We start from the raw sequence: 17672 nt of genomic DNA, 5'->3' as shown, positions 1-17672 counted from the left end.
TTCTTTTCACTGCATGCTGAATGGATTTACATGAAACATATTCAGTTTACACAAAACAACAACAATAAATAAATAAATATTCCAAATAGTCAAATGGGAGAAACTGGTGTGTTTCATCAGAGAATAAGGACTTGCTGTTCTTTTCCCACAGGTATGAATGTGAATGTAAGGGCTGGGATAATATTTAATAGAAATGAACAGGTAAAGAATATTAAGTTATATAATTGTAATCAACAAAAAAAAATTAACATAAGGGGTGAAACATGCAATGTCTAACTGTTCTGGTAAAGTTTGTCCACAGTCTGTCAAATGAAATCCCACTAGAATGTGTATAATTCGCATTTTTGAAAGTAAAGTGACAAATTATACACTACATTCACACAAGAAATTCTTACACAAAAAATTACACCTTCTCACTCATGGAAAAATCCAGAATCTAATGCGCTAATATGCAAATGTTTTTGTTTCAAATGTTTAAATTCTGGACACAAGATGTCTCCTATCTCACTGACAAGTCGTTCGTACAGGCTCTTGTGTAAGTTGCATACTGGACCATGATTGGCTCCAAACTAGTTGTGATGTCTATTGAAACAGTATGTTTTTGCAGTGACAGCAGTGATAGTACTTGGGGTTGCATACATATCTTGACACCAGAGCCAGCAGGCTAACCTGCCAGGTTATTTGGGAGAGTTAAGGTCCTGGTATGAAATACTTCCATGCTCAGACCATGTTACGATTGGAGCATGCAGCTGTCAGAGTCCAGCTGAACTTTGACTTGAGGTTTGGGACCAAGAAACTTCCTTCAAGAGAAAGAACAGAGCATGTAGCACAATTAACACAATAAGCAGCGTCTTAGAGAGAAGTACTATTCTTCTTCATCCAAAGAAGGAAAGGTATGGTGCATGTAAGTTTGTGAGAAACTAGGAAGGTTCCGTGAAGGCACTGTTAAAATAGAAATTAAAATTTTACATTAAACAAATACATTCTTATTCATATAATAAATGCATTAAGGTCTTTAAAAATGAACATTTGCATGGTTTTACAGTTAGAATAATGTTCCTTTTCTGTGTACTTCCTCTGTCAAATATATTATGTGACAACCAACATAAAACTATTGAGATTTACTCAAATACACTGATTGCACCATACAGTAAAAGTAACTTAAAGGTTACATGATAAAATCTTTACTATTGATCCATCTGCAGTCAGATAACACTGCTTCTACACTGAAACAACAATAACTATGTTCTTAACACGAGCAGAGCTCAGGATGAACACAGAACTCATAATGGTAAGAGTGTGAAGTATCTAGTAGAACAGTGGCCAGGCCTGCCATTAGACAGATAGGTGGGTGTGTGGTGAGCAGAGTTCATGACAGTGAGGTGGAGCAGGTCACAGGGAGGTCACAGTGAGGTCAGTGGGACTAGCTTGGTGGTCTGCAGATGCAGAGTGACAGTTAAGGCCCAGGATCTCTGAGGCTGAGCCACAGTGTGGGGTTATCGCAGTCACCATCGCACACTTCCCAGGTTCTGGTGACATGTTATGGCTATCACTGACAGCAGCTTAAAAGCGAGTTACATCAAATAAAGAGCTGCAGCCATGCATGTAAAAGCCCTTTGCTGCAACATATGAGCCAAATTAAATCTCTGCTCGGTTTATTTTCTGCCTGAGAGGCTCTGTGTTATTTTTGTACGCATTAGCAAAGATTACCAAAAATTATATGGTTTGCAAGAGGTAAATGATATCTGATCAAGAATTATGTGATGTTTGGATTTGATTGGCTAAATGAAAGATATGGTTTTGTGTCGCAGTTTAGCCTATTCTAATTTAAAATCGGTGTACACACATGCAAATGCACACATACACATCAGCTGAAGCAGATCCAAGAGGTTTGTCCCCACTTTTTGAAATCCCTGGGACTTTTTTAAAAGTTGTTCCCTGAGTAAGAATGAGTCATTGGCCTCACAATGGGCCACAGTGACAGCCCGTCCTCCAGAGAGCTCTGATAGCAGGAGAATGCCACTCTGGGAGGGTTTTAGACGCTTTATATTCTCTCCACGCCGAGGTCCTAACCCCCTGTGTCGGCCCCCTCACCCCTCACCTCCTGTCTCCTCTAATGTGGCTTTATTGACTGTGACACACTGAGCATGGAGACGATGACCAAACAATTAAAAGTTGCCCCAAAGGAAGGGCCATTAGAGTCACAAACCATTCCACAGGCTTTGTGTGCCTGAGTGTGTGTGTGTGTGTGTGTGTGTGTGTGTGTGTGTGCATGTGCGCAGGTTTGTGCATGTTCTAAAGTGTGACAATACACAAGCAATAGTGGACAAGTGAGGCGGGTGAAATTCCTCTCACCACACCATCCCCCACTGGCTCATGAATATGAAACATGAGTTCCTCGCTTCCTAATCCACACCAGCGCCACCAGAGACACTGGACACTACAAACACATCTCTCATTTTGCTTAAATTATCAGGAGATCAAGAGGATCGTATGATCACATAGGGCTATTGTTAGCTGATAAAAGTAACTCAACCCTGAACTCTTTAAGCTAAGCATTTCATAATGTTCTTTCCTAAGATTACTCTGCAACACATTCTATTGCACATCTAAGCCTCCGCAAACTGGGTTATCAGTGAAATCAAGCTCACTAAAGCTCGAGCAAACATCTCAGAGATCAACTGGATTATGATGAATTTCAGTCTGGGGTGTATTCAGCTGCCACATAAAGCTCACTCTCTGCAGAGATAGATCTCTAATGAAGTGGGGGAAAACGATGACAAGTGGCTAATGCTCTTAAAGAAACACACGCGCACATACATACAAGTGTGTTACTGCAGTGTTCCTGATGACTTTCAGGGCCCTGATCTTGTCTTTGTTTCAGTTCTAGGTCTGGTTGTGTTCTATCTGCAGCATGTAAATGTGGAGCGAAACCTCATAATGAGGCTGCTAATGGTCTGCGTGACCTCTGACCTTGTGTCTCTGTTAGGGTCTTCACAGGGCCACAGGCCAGCTACATAATCGCTTCCATGAACTACTCATAGCCCTTTCAAATGTGACTTTTAGCCCTGTCGGAGAGTTAAATGTTAATTTTGTGAAATGCAGCTAATGCTCGCCTGTCACTTGTCGTCAGGTTTGATTATGTTCGTGAGCGGTTGTTTGTCCTCCTTTATTAGTTTATGCTGTGATGAAATGATCTGTGTTTCATTATGACCTCCTGGAAATAATCCTGTTGACAATTTAGACACGGGTCATATACCCATGGACAAATACACACACTCATACAGACACACGCAGTGGAAAGATTATTTAAATTGATAGAAATTAAAGGGAGAATAGGATAATACCAAGGATTTTGGTGCACATAATAATAGATTATTTTTTCACAAGCTTTTTCTGACATATTCCACGGCTGACATTAAAAAAAAAAAAAAAAACCCATCAAAGACAGTAAAAATTCATCTGGCATGAAGATGTTTAAATATCTTACCTATTAAAGCTGTTTTTTCATCAGAGGCCATCTGTTCAATAAATGTTTAAACCAACATCTTTGTATCCAGATACACTCTCAGTAAATTTCATCTGTGTTAAACTTTTACCAGATCCCCCCCACTGAGACAATTTCATTACTGTTAGAGATGACATCAGACCAAAACAACTGCCTCTTTTATCTTAGTTAGGAACGGTATCAATTGGATTTGCAGCCTTTAAAGAAAATTGGAAGAACATGAGCTTGAAACGGAGTTAAACTTTAAGCAGCATGGGCATGGTAACAGGTATGAAGAATTCAGTTTCCTGTGTGCGTGTTTTCATTCACAGAGGAAATCATTAGCTTATGAAAACATTCCCCTCTTGGTGAGAGTTCTTCATTTGAACATTCACAGGTGAGCCTTGTCTATAAAGTCTGAGCTCAGCAAAAGAGGAGTTTTCTTTTGTCAAGTATCAAAGATGTGAATCAGACAATGATTTTCCAAATATCTCATATGAAATTTGATGTGATTCAGCCAGTAGGTCTATTCAGTGGCCTCCATTGCGCCTCAGAAATTGAACACAGCATGTCTGAAGTGTCTACTGTTCATTGCTGATTTTACTACTTCTATACTATAAATTACGAGCTTAAACCTCTTTTCTCATAAAATTAAAGCTGCTCTAATCGATATTTTATAGTAACCACAGATCAAATGACTGTGTGTAAGGTTAAAGGGGTCGTAGTGATGAACCCACAGAGAATTATCCAGACTCTGGAGTTCCAGTCAGTTCTACAGACGGTTTTAGCATCTTTCAGCTCATTATTTTGCTTATACAGGCCACGACTTTACTTTTCGCCCCAGTTTCTTTCATCAACATCATGTTCAGCCACTGCGAGCAGCTGTTTTCACTGAAAAAGCTCTAAAACCCCACTGTACGGTAACTTCCCAGAACCAAATGGCAAAATAGCCAGTCAGCAACTAGCATGGTGTTGCAATTAGCTGCTAAAAAGACAGATATTTCCCTCTGCAGTTAGTGGAAGACCAGAGCCACAAAGCAAGTGCATATTGTTCTAACTTTAATATTGCTCTATGTCTGCTAATGTGTAACATTTTCACCATGTCTACTACAACGTGATAATATGCATTTCTGCTGCTCCTAAATGCTAGGGCTGTAAATGAATGTCAGCAAACAAGACAAGCTAACAAATATTTAACAAATAGCAAATATTTAAATATTTAAATAAATTAAGAAATTAGAAAAAAATCAAATTTCTATTTATTTCTTTTTTACTATTAAGGGATACATAGGCTCGCTACAGTTTCACTTGCAGCAGGATGTTATAGCTAACCTGTTAGCAGACATTCAATATGAGTTTCTAATACTTCCCAAACATCTTGAAGAAGTCCAATATTCACTCTTCTTTTATGTCTTGTTTCCGCAGCTACGAGAAAAACGGGTCTTTATCTAGCTGGATGTTTGACTTTTTTGAGCTGCAACTTGCCAGATAAATCACATTAGCTTATATTAAGTGCTATTGTTAGCTTGTCAGTGTTTTCCCTTGTATGGCATGCTACAGACATACGAAAATTTAATTCTGGCAAGGATTACTGTTGTTTTACAGGCTATTACCTACTTTGTCATAACCTTGAATGTGGCACCTATGTTCTGTTTTTAGAACATGTACATTTTAGTCTTTTACATTTTGTGCCTTACAGGCTCCAGAACAGGTTTTTACGAAAATTCATTTATGTGCAGTTGATCACAACAATGTGTTCCCAAAATACATACTTGAATTGTGTTACCTTGATTACTAGGTAAACAAATTCAGGTATCCTCTGCAGTGCAGAAATGTCCTGTAGAGTTACCCACTACCACCATCTACTGGAGAGTGTTAAGGCATTTCACCACTCCTTCACACGGTTAAAACCACCTGCACTTATGACCGCATTAAAGCAGGGTGATCTTCTTGGGTTTCTAGTACTGGAATCACCATCAACCCTAAACAAGAAAGAGGAACCCTAAAAACACAGCAGAAACTGATGAAATTCGGTTGTCGTGAAAGCAAACTCCCAATTACATTCTCAACACGCTGCTCAGGAGGATTGTTACTCTGACATCCAAATATGATCTCAGAACACTTGTGTGAGCACAAGCAGGTTTAGCCAAAAACCAAGAACAGACGGACAATAAAAGTGCAAATGTGAGCCACACGAACACAGGAGCTGCTAACTATGATGAGGTCAGGCCTCTTTGGGGCTTCTCCTATTGCCAGTGTCATTAAAATGAAAAACTAAACAAAAAATTCTTTCCTCAGGCCTCATAAATAAGAGCTATATGATTCAGAGCTCAAATTTCTTTTTTAGGCGTCAAAAATTCTGTAAGTATACTGTAAGTTTCCATTATCAATGAATTATAGTCCAGACTCTCTATAAAGTGGGCTTAAAAAGAGTTAAAGCCATTTTTATTGTATATGATGCATTAAATTTGTGATGTATTTTGTACAAGCCTTGAATACTTGTCACAGAGCAATAACACATAGTAGAGGTTGGTGGTGTAACGAGGGTAATGCCTTTTGAGACAGTGCCCCCTTCTGGATCAACTTGGAGAAATCATCCAAGACCTTTAAGACTTTACAGGTCAAACAAACACAGAGTATGTTTGCAGCAAGTGTATGTGAACAGTGTGTAATGTCATTCATCAGTAAACATTAGAGCATTAAAGCAGCAGCACATCTGTGGATGGTAAATATCAATGCTCTGACTTTGAACAGACATTAGAAAATGAATAGCTCTTGCTATCATAATAAATCCAGTGTTTTAGTGGAAGTTGCTGTTCACACCTTTTCCCTCCCTGGTTATAGAAAAGATTAATACTGCTCATAGTATAATTTGGAACATCTGCTCAGCACTAAAAAGGATGTGGATCCTGTCATAACATTCTTCAGACCGACAGCGTGTCATTCCCTAATCAGATGACCCCATGCACATCCACTGGGATTTGGAGAAATTTTTCTTCACACCCAAAGACTTACATAACCCCAGAAGAATCTGTCGGAAAGGGATCTGCAAGGAGACAAATGGGCCACAACAGGTCTTATGAGAATTCTGTCTGGATGAGCCAGACAAACACCAGAGACACCTTAAGACAGACGGCAACATCCTGGACTCCAGAGGTCCAAGAGGGAGTCTGCACCTGCTCTCAGTAATTGTTAAAAACTGACTCATCTCATCAAATGGAGCTACTGGAATTGTATAAAATCCAAATCTGGATTAGAGTAACATGGGCGTATAAACTTGGTGCATTCAAGACTGATAGCATCTAGCAAACTTATAATACAAATAGAATTTTCAGCCAGAAGTTTTAAATCTTTAAAAAAAATAGTTTGACATTTTACTTTTTTTGTGGGAGGTAGATGAGAAGGTCCATACATCATATTTGCATGTTCTGATGCACTGCCAGCAGCCAGTTAGCTTAGCTTAGCATAAAGACTGGAAACAGGAATACAGATATCCTGGCTCTGTCCAAAGGCATAAAAAAAAAAAAAAAAAATCTATCAGCATATATATATATCAGGCATATCTTATATATATATATATATATCTAAATATCATGCTCCCTTGCATTGACAACAATTTGTGGTTTTATGGGGGTCATGTTTCTTAGCTGGGTGCAATGACTTTGTTTGTTTGTTTTTTTTTAATTTTTGGACAAAGCCAGGCTAGCCTTTTCCCTCTCTTTCTCTTTCCAGTCTTTATGCTAACCTAAGTTAACCTTCTTGCTGTACCGTTGTATTTGATGGAGAAATATGAGAGTGGTATCAATCTCCTAATCTGCTGAATGCCAACATATTTTGCCAAAAATCTAAATGAAATATTTCATTTACAAAAACTTTGCAAGATTGTCCTCAGAATAACCTTCTGAGTCTGAAGAGAGCGTGACACGTTGGTGTTGGACCTCTGCAAGGACAACAGCCAATCAGCAGCCAGCTCTCCTTCTTTTTATCAACTGTTCGGGTCCTTGTTGACAGTGATGGTGCCGGCACCGGGCCGTCCAGACCTCAGCCCCTGTCATCCCAGCATACACAGAGGAGAGTGGTGAAATCACTAGCACATGGACCCTAACACACACTCAGCTTGTGTTTGGAAAAATGGCATGCTCAGCGCCACACTCCTGACCCCTGACGCATACTGACTTTTCCTTTAAAATAATAAAAATAAATCCACCTGGGAAACATGAGATGAATCCAGAGACATTTAAATATTTAGAAGAGAAATCAGAAGTCTGCTATATACCTAATGAAAACACTTTGTAGTCAGATCTGCTGCGCAAATTCTGAATGTGGTTACAAATGTTAACGGCTGCACGATTCCAACACAATGTATGTGTATGTGTTTGAGTGCACAGTGTTCTCAAGTGTGAGAGCATGTGTGAATGCTTACACGTCACACAGAGAGCTCTTTGTGCGTTGCTCTAAATTTGTGGAGGCACCAGCCGTCAGCAGGCTCCAACTTTATGTCAACGACTTTGTGACAATATTTATATAATGTTTGCATAAAATTATAAATATACAGGTGTATTTACCTGTAAGGACGGGGGGGGCTGCTCTTTCCCATGTCGTCTTTGAGACCAGGCACTGTGGAGGTGGTGTTGGACACATCAGTCCAGTGATTTGTATGTATTTGTTTAAGCCTCAGGTTTCAGGTTGAACTGAGTGCGTGTCACTTTCATTAACACGTTGGTGCTGCTGGCCATGTGACTGCAAGGTCGTCTAGAGTTACACACTTACACTTTGTGATTGCCAACAGGCTTTAAAATGTTTAGCTGTACACAGGATATTTCTGTGTGGAATAGCTTAAGATTTTCTAAATTGTGTCTTTAAATCATGTTAATAGCTTTTCATTTGTAATTTATCCAGAAAACTACGCCTATTTTAATGCATCATTTTAAAGTATTATTATTAGTGTTAAGTATTAGTCCTCTTGCTTTTTACGGGTTTTCATTGTCTAGCATCTTTATTTTTAAATGTAGGATATGCGATAAGTAAAGATATTATATTTGCAAGTAAAAAACAACTCTGCATCTGGAGTGGCCTTCTGTCCAAAGCTGCCATTAGCCAGGCTGCAAGAGATTTATGAAGTCTTCACAGCTCAGTATATTAAACCACTGCCGCCTGCCAATTTGCAGGGGTGTTGCAGGTGTCAGTGGGAGTGTGAGGTGAGCTCAAGTTGGTCAGTGGCCCCATTATGAACCCAACACATTCAGAGAAATGAAAAATAAGGGGGGGGGGGGGGGCGTTTCCTGAAAAAATGAGTCTTTGCCACTCTTCTCAGCAGCAATACCATGCTGACACATCCACATTCGAGCTTACAGAAACACAAATGCTTGCGAGGTTGCAGCTAATTTAGTTACTGTATTTTCTAGTTAGCATGGCTGATAAAAAAAATTAAAGAATATCTAAATATGTATTTTGACAATCAAAGACTGTCTGAAATGTAAGTTCTGCTGCATGTGGTTTTTCCATTTTGTTTGAAGTCTAATAACAGTGTTCCACGTCTTACAAGAACAAAAAGAGAACCATGATGACAACACATAACTATGAAATATGGAGGGGTTGTGTGTAGGGAGGGCTTCCTTGTTATTGTCCATCAGTCACAGCCAAGAAATTTAAGCCTCTGTGGGAGAGAGAGACTAAAGACAGTCTCTCAGTTTTCCCTGTCTGGTGTTTCTCTGTCACTATTCCTCTGCTGGCATCTCTGAATTTCTCTGAAACCTCCCTTTGAAAGTAAAATTCAGTAGCGTATTTCATTGCAGCTCTAGTAGGTTAGTGTTAGGCACTGAGCTGTCTAATCTAACCCGACAGTCAATTTTGGGGTCATTAGCCATCAGAAAGTTAGCGATTAAGCCTTATTATGTCGATTTCCTTTTGATGTCTCGGACCCTGAATTATGGATCTGTTCGGTTCAATTTAATCTCACAATAACCAGGTGGCACTTTCAGAAACCGCTGAAAGGTTAGTGCCAAAAAGTGTTACCCCTAAATCTCGCACATGAACTGAATCCATTTCCATCTGTCACTACAGTTTTGGCTGTCGCAGTGTCAAGTTGTTTTTCATTGTCTTTCCATCTCTGAAACAGCAATCCAGATCTGTTCTCCATGTGCCTGAGATGCTGCTTCCTTGTGATAGAATAGAGCTGGTTTCCGCCATAAAACATTAGGCCTCTCGTTTTCACTGTCCTTAATAAAATGCTTCTATTATATCAGGGCCTTCAGCTGAACCCACGTTTGATTTGTGAGTTAAAGGAGCAAAGATAATCATAGTGCTGCTGTCTTACATGACCAAAGCACTTTGTGTTTATAGGCTCGTGATGGAAGCCAGTGCAGCAGGCTAAACTGTTTTTAATTTGACCAACAAGGTTTTAGTTAGGCAGCAGGCAAGGAGAGGGGAGTAAGAGGAGGTAAAAACAGGCAGGCAATGAATCAAACAGAAGAGTGTCGCCGCAGGATCCTCAAGGTGCCCAAATGGAGTCGATTACCAGTAAAAATTCACAGTTTCTGAACTAGCCGGTGGGGGTCCAAGGTGTTCAGGTTGGATCATCAGACAAAGTGTGAATTAAAAGATGATGATGGATAAAGACAAAGAGAGAGAGGGAATAGATTCTCCTGTGAAGAATCAGTGAAGCTCCAGCTGCTTGGCCCAGAGGGGGACTAAGTTTATTTGGATTTAGGTTTCCTTCATCTATCAATGCCAATTATCAGAATGGGCTCTAATTGCCTTGTTATGAATGGCTTCTTTTCTTCTTTTTTGTTTGATTGGCTTGAGGGTCCACGGCAGACAACAAAGACATTTACTTTGTAGTTGTTCTTCCTCCTGACAATGACCCCACCATTATTCCACAGTCAGAACAAGACACTTGAGGGCAAAACAAATTTGGCTTTGATTTTCTAGCCCCGACATCAACCTTCCAACAACAAACTTAAATATCACTTTTCATTTGTTAACATCCCTGGGTGACCTGAACCTGAGAACTGTGGCCAAGTGGGTCCAAATGTAAAGTGACATCTCAACATATAACACAGATAACAGCAATAATGTTTAACATTCTTCTAATTCTTCATGTATAGTGTAAGAAATGAATTTGAAATTAGACACTCCTCCACTGGTGAGATCCTACTGAATAAAGCACTTAACCTTCAGTGGAGCAGCCTCCAACTGAGAAAGACTGTGCAGCTAAGTGTGAAATAGGCCATTGCTGAAAAAATATTACACTCATTCAACTTTTCATGGCTGAGTAAATGTTTTAAAAAAGTGCTCAGAACCAACATCTGCTGCAATAATTAGATTAAACCCATCTCATTCCATCCTGACAGAGAAGAGGAGCTAGAACAGAGCAGAGAGCCTCTGTAGTTAAACAGAACAGGACTGCATGTCAAAAAAAAAAAAAAAAAAAAAAAACAACCTGAAGGCTGCAGTTTGTGCAGAGCAGACATAATCATCTCTGACTAGAGCCTTAAGGCAGACTTCACTCTGCTTCTTCATCACCAGCAACCAGCCTCTGCCAGCGCAGAGGAAGTCGAATTGGATGGTACCAACATAGCCCAGGGGAGCCAAAGAAAGGCATGGAAATGACTGATCACAAAATTGAATCAAATTGTCTAGTGTTGCTACAAATTATCACAAAAAAAAAAACATGTAAATGTGCTGTATTTACATGAAAGAAATTGTTTATTGTTTTCAGAAACACACTTGTTTGCTTCCCTGGTGAGAGTTAGGTAAGAAGATTGATACCACTCTTGTGTCTGGACGCTAAATATGAGGCTAACACAAGCAGTTGATTAACTTAGCTTAGCTTAAAATGTGTTGTTTTTAAACAACAGTTTCTGTGTGAAGTAAATATGAATATGTCTCCGCAGTGACATATGACATGTTAATTGGTATTTTTCAGAGGTACTAATAGGCTGGGGGTGGAGCTAGGCTAGTTGTAGGCTTGTAATCTTTGTGCTAAGCTAAGTGGCTGATGGCTATAGCTTATTGACAAATGTATATGATGTATAAGATGTATAATAGTCTAACTATTGTACATGAGTTTCATAATGATTTGTTGAATTTAATTAAATTTTATGATCAGTCATTACTAAAGTCTTTTTAGCTCCCCATGGCTATTTTGGTACCATCCAGTTCTGTGATTCCTCCTGTGTTTTCAGAGGATGTGCTGTCTGTTAAATACTATATGTTAGTTTAGCTTAGCACAAAGACTGTAAACATGGGGGAAACAAACAAAAATTAATATGTCTAGCTCTACTAGCATCTCTAAAACTCAGGAATTGATTCATATTTTTTTTGTTTACTCCATACAGAAACCATTAAATCAACACTTTTAAGCTAAGCTACTGTAAGCTAATCGCCTGCTGGCTGTAATTACCATACAGATTTGGGACTAAGCATATCTTCCATAATGTAAAACTATTCCATCAATACTGCATATTCTACCCTTTTGGAAAATATTATTAATCACTGGATGATATACTGTATAGAGTGTGCTTTCAACCAAATAATATCATGTTTCATGCTTCATATTTTCCTCTCGTGGTGAAAAGTGATATGATGAACTAACTCATGAGAGGCTGCACACACTATGCATTTTTTAAACCTATTTTATGCGTTCTATTAATGACTGATATTCTTCTTCTCAGTGACTGGAAACTGGATATTGGCCACTTGATGTGACAGAGTGGTAAAATGTGATTTATGTTTCAAAGGTCTAATTGGCAGCATTTCCTTTTTCTCCAGGCTGCACTAGTCAGATTTTTGACATATCTGAAAACCTTAGGAGATATATACTTGGCCTTAAACTTCGCTGGCTGGTCTCAGATAATTTGTCTCTGTCTTGAGCTACCACTGAATAAAGAGCAGACCTGCTCCTGTGGCTAACTGCATTTCTCTTTGGAAATATTGATTTACGAAGTTCAGCAGAACAATGTCTTGATGGAAATTTTTTTTTTTAAACAAAAAGAAAATATAGTAAAAGGGTTATAGATGCAGGCAGTTTAAGAACAGCTCATATAATTTTACAATAAACGAAATTTTTTCCAGCTATTTCACCATAAAATCCAAATATATTATGCTATAAAATGTTATGTATTGTAATACGATGCAGCAATCACTTCCTCGGGACATTTTCGATAAAGTAAACATTGAAACATTGATGTTAATTAGTCAGTTGCTACACCACTCCAGTCCAGAATGAAATACTCATTATGCAGTGCTGTGTTGTGAGTGAGTGTTGTTGTAAAATGTAAGAAACTGTTAAATATGTTTCTGGTATTTATGGTTCTGCACACACTCACTCATGATAAATGACAATTCCCACCTGAGTGGCCTCCTGTAAACAGCATCACTGGTTAATTCACTGTGAGCTGTAACTTTTGCAGTCCTCCTCCAAATTATTCACAGTTCTGTCATTGCAATGTTATGCAAACATACAGCACATGTCAGGTTCATAAATCTTCATGTAGTGTCTGGTAGAGGGAATTATCTTAGCACAGCGAGAAAACAAGCAAAGCCTTGTAGCTGTTGCGGCAATATTGATTTGATTTGCTCCCTAAAAGAGGAAATTTATAGATGCACGGCGTCTTCTCTAGAGAGTGATATTAGTTTCCCTCAGGAGGAAAGGATACAGTCTGAGTGAGGCGTGAAGAATTGGGTCCAGATTCAGCAGGAGCGTGGGCCCCTCCGTGAATGTATAACATGTTATTAAAGGAGAGAAAGTTGTTACAGGACTGTTTCTCTTGAAGGTAACCCAAAGCTATCCAGTTCTGTGGTCGCAGGAAGAAAATTTATTTCTCGCAGCACTCTGAGCACTGAGACAGCTGACGACACTAAACCCTCGTCTCAGTTTCTCTGCATCCCTCTGCTTTCTCCCCAGATTTCTTCTTCACTCACTCTGAACTTGCTACTGCAGCTACTCTCATTTTCACATACCCAACACATTCACTCTGGGAACTGTTTGTTCTATTTGTTCAAGCTGGAGGGGTTTTCATGTTCAACTGCAGGTTTTCATGCAGCTCTATGCAAAGGCTATCACTATGTAAATAATGTAAGCAGTAATGCAGGATCCTCTTCCTGGTATTTTTCTATTAATATTCTGTCTGATCATTGCTGCACTAATACTAACTACCCAGTGCTGCAGAAATGTAAAATCCATTGCTCACTGTTGCTGTTATACAAGTCTAGCTACTGTATGTTTTCTAACCACTGGAAACGACTACACTGCACTAAATTGGTGCATCAAAGTAAGACAGAGATCAAGCTACTGGTCTCTCAATTGCATCATATGATCCTCCTCAGCAGATGAAGTTTGCCCAGTTGAAATTGTAATGTTCTTTATTTTGTAATGTGTAATGTAAGGACAGCACGGATATGAAAAGTGCTCAGAAAAAAATGGAAATCTTACATCTACATTTTCACATTCAATTTTATAACTAAGTGCTTGTTTGTAAACATCATGATTCCTGTCCTAAAGCTTATTTTGTGTCCTTAATTCTAAATATTTTCTTGATTTAATTAATTCTGTACTGTTATTTGAAGCTTTTAGTTATACTTTCTATTCCTTTCTGCTTTATTCTGTTGAATCAGAAAATTCATCACATCATATGAACAGTATGTACAGCATGGAAACATGTGTACATTGGCGATCTTGTCCATATTGCACAGACTAAGTTCATCTCACTTGCATTTGATAAAGCTCACATTTTTTTTTCCATCGGCAGATCAGTCCAGTGTCCTGGCAGACCAACTGATGCATCTGTGGAGCAGGAAGTTTTTCCCAGCCACAATTAGCTGTGGGTGCTGATAACAGACGTACAGTGGAATCTGTGTTTGGGCTGACAGACAGACTGAGGTGGTATAAGAGAGTTGAACCGAGCAATGAGAGTATGTATCTGACAACATGCTGCAGACACTGGTCCTCCTGCTGCTTCAGGCAGCATATGGTGAGTAGTTTGGCTTGGCTGGAGACGTCAGACAGAATAAAGAAGCAGCACAGTTATTACAAAACACAGATATCAGGCATTCAGATGAAGCACAAACTCAGTCTCAGTTATTGATGCCCTTATTATGTGTTTGTAGCTTTTGGATGTGGCACACCTGCTGTCAAGCCTGATACCAACAGAGTGGTCAATGGAGAGGATGCTCGGCCTCATAGCTGGCCGTGGCAGGTAATTATGTTTTAAATTCACTTTACTCTTCACTTATTTAGTATTATATCCTAATTGTTTACTTTTTTCCCTCAGATTTCCCTGCAGGTGAAACATGGCAGCCGTTTCCATCACACTTGTGGAGGAACTCTGATTGGACCTCGCTGGGTGCTGACTGCTGGACACTGCATCTGGTGACTAACAATATGATGAGATAGCTACTGTGTGATTCAGGGGATGACAACTGGGAGCTAGAGACAGAGGTCAAGAGGTTTATTGCAGCAAGCGCACAGTAACAATGTTGACTTGTAATATGACACAAATGAGAAGCAGAAATATGCAGTGAGGGAAATAATACAGGTCGATGTGCTACTAAATGACTGAAGCTGTCTGACAGGCCAGGAGATGTGTACCGCGTGGTCTTGGGAGAGCACGACATGAACCAGCAGGAAGGCACTGAACAGATCAGAGATATTCTGCGTATTATTGTACATCCAAATTGGGACATTGACCATGTGGCTGATGGGTGAGTATATTCTGTCTCCATACAAGTACAGTATGTTGATTAATGACTGTAAATAAGGACCTTCAATATAAAGAAAATGTATAAGCAAAAAAAAAAGCAATGTAACCTATTTACCCATATACTACAAAAAGTAAGAAAATTCAAAATATTGATAATAATGGCAAAAGATACTGTAACCTACCCAAACATAAGCATGTCATAGTATAAGTGAAAACTTAACTGGAATTATTTTCTCACAGCAATGACCTGGCTCTGCTGAAACTGGATAAAAGCCCCATCATGAATGACAGCGTTGGCGTGGCCTGTCTCCCAGAGGCTGGAGAGATCCCGACCCATGGGACATCGTGTTACATCTCCGGCTGGGGCAACCTTTACAGTAATGTCACTGTATCCTCATCTGTTATCCTGTCTGATCACTGCAGTGTTTCATCTGCACACAACATTAATAGGATTCAGGCTCAGATGGGTGGAAACGTTGCCTAGAGCTGGTTGATAGTTGACGTTAACAATTCCACAATCTGCACTCTCTGCCAGTGTTGGGCAGAAGTGCATGACTTTATAATGTGATTACTTTTTCAGTGACGAGTACTGCAAGAAATAACAAAATGAAATTCAGTAGTTTCATTACAGTTACTAATCCCAGTTGCATTCTGTTAAAATAATCACTTTACTTTTTCATTGATAAATATGTCACGAGTCAAGTCACACAGCTCTCTGCTTGCTGCACACAGTGTAAGTACAAATATATGTGTTGCTGATCATCTCTGTCCTCTCTGTGTGTCAGCTCATGGCCCCATGCCTGACAAGCTGCAGCAGGCCTTGCTGCCCGTGGTGGAGCACAGTGTGTGCAGCCGCAGCGACTGGTGGGGCATCAATGTCAAGAGCACCATGATCTGTGCAGGAGGAGATGTCGTAGCTGGATGCAATGTGTGTGAGGCATCAAAAGCAAAGCAACTTATACCTGTCAGAGCTGAACTACCTGCTGTGAACAATGTCAGCTACCTTATACTGTCTCTCTGTCTCTCTCTCGCTCTGTCTTAGGGAGACTCTGGCGGTCCTCTGAACTGTTTGGGTCAGGATGGTAGGTGGTACGTCCAGGGTGTAACCAGCTTTGTTTCCTCTCGCGTTTGCAATGAAGTAAAGAAGCCCACCGTCTTCACCCGCACCTCTGCCTTCACCGACTGGCTCAGTGACGTAAGTTAATCAATATACCCACTTAGAAACACCTCAGCTGTGCATGTGTCTGTCTGCAGAGACACAGAAATGTTATGACTAAAACATTTTATCCATCAGTAAGTCTTGTTGTCTCTTCAGGTTATGATGCATTACTGAGGATCTACCGGACACAGGACATCAAATCGATCAAAAAACTAATGAGGTTCCAGTGTTGTTCCTGTTCATTTTCAAGTGTCTCATCAGGGTCAACCACAGAATGATATGTCTGTCATCAATGAAAAACATTACAAAATAAAAATGGACCATATGTTTATATAATGTTTATACAGTACAATAAACTTTTGTGTGTCTTTCATCAGTGCACTTCTGGATGTAAATTGGTGGAGCAGTGTTTTACTCAGTGTCACCCACATCTGCATTCTTTATGTCTCTAAAAACGGGAGAGAAAAGTGTAGAAAGATTCCCCATCTCTATAAAAATGTACAGTGCCACTTCATATTTCATCCCTCCTGCTGTGTGATAAGAAGAGTGAAGAATGGCTGCCCATCACCATGTGTGGAGGACTTATGAACCAGTGTTTCCTATTAATCACAGCCAAGGTCGGCCAAGTGTCGGCACTGGTGAACATACTGTCTGATACACTCGGGTGGGAGCTGAGCTGGAAAGCAGCATTTCACATCAGATAAATGGCAGCAATAGTTTACCTTGATGCACGGCCTCAGCAGACTGCTGCATCAGGTAACAGGAGCATTTTGAGCCACTTTTGACAAATATACTGTACATCTAGTTTGTGACCACAGGCTGTTATTTATTTATTTTTTAACATAAACAAAACATGATGATACACAAGGTACAGTAAAAAGCTCAAAACTGTTTGAATCTACAATGCCTGCACTTATATTCAAAGTCATCAATACCCAAAACATGTTGCCATATTACGTAGCCTTGTTAGTGGTGTGTTTGGTGAGAACAGTCCTCTATATCTGACAGCAGAGAAACTTATTCAATCTAATGTACGCCTGATTTATTGAAGGTCTCTGCTGGTGAGAGCAAAGTTAAAATATTTAGAGTGACATGGTTACATCTGAAGTAATCCTGCATTTTTAATTTGACAAATTGACCGTCAAAAAGGTTTTGTATTATTAATCTGAATCTGCAAAGTTGTCAGATGAACGCAGTGGAGTAAAAGTAGAGCAGTGAAGTGCAGAGGATGGGAAGTATAACTATAAGCAGAAGAAATATAGGCAGAAAATACTTGATCTAAGTTCTATCATACCTCAACATTGTATTAAAGTGTAGAAATGGC

General features: G+C 39.6%; 1 protein-coding gene across 1 annotated transcript; it reads left to right on the top strand.

The window, feature by feature from the left end:
* Positions 1–14333: 14333 nt before the first annotated feature.
* On the top strand, positions 14334–16729 carry LOC108878838 (chymotrypsin-like elastase family member 3B). The gene is made up of 8 exons (XM_018669819.2): positions 14334–14460; positions 14597–14685; positions 14761–14858; positions 15062–15190; positions 15430–15566; positions 15975–16117; positions 16232–16384; positions 16505–16729. The coding sequence occupies exons 1-8, from the start codon at positions 14418–14420 to the stop codon at positions 16520–16522; spliced, it is 810 nt and encodes a 269-aa protein (XP_018525335.1). The 5' UTR covers positions 14334–14417; the 3' UTR covers positions 16523–16729.
* The last annotated feature ends 943 nt before the right edge of the window (positions 16730–17672 follow it).

Source organism: Lates calcarifer, linkage group LG17, assembly GCF_001640805.2.
Source record: "Lates calcarifer isolate ASB-BC8 linkage group LG17, TLL_Latcal_v3, whole genome shotgun sequence".
NCBI lineage: Eukaryota > Metazoa > Chordata > Actinopteri > Centropomidae > Lates > Lates calcarifer.
The sequence above is the reverse complement of the archived record's forward strand: the minus strand, read 5'-3'. Positions and strand labels throughout refer to the sequence as shown.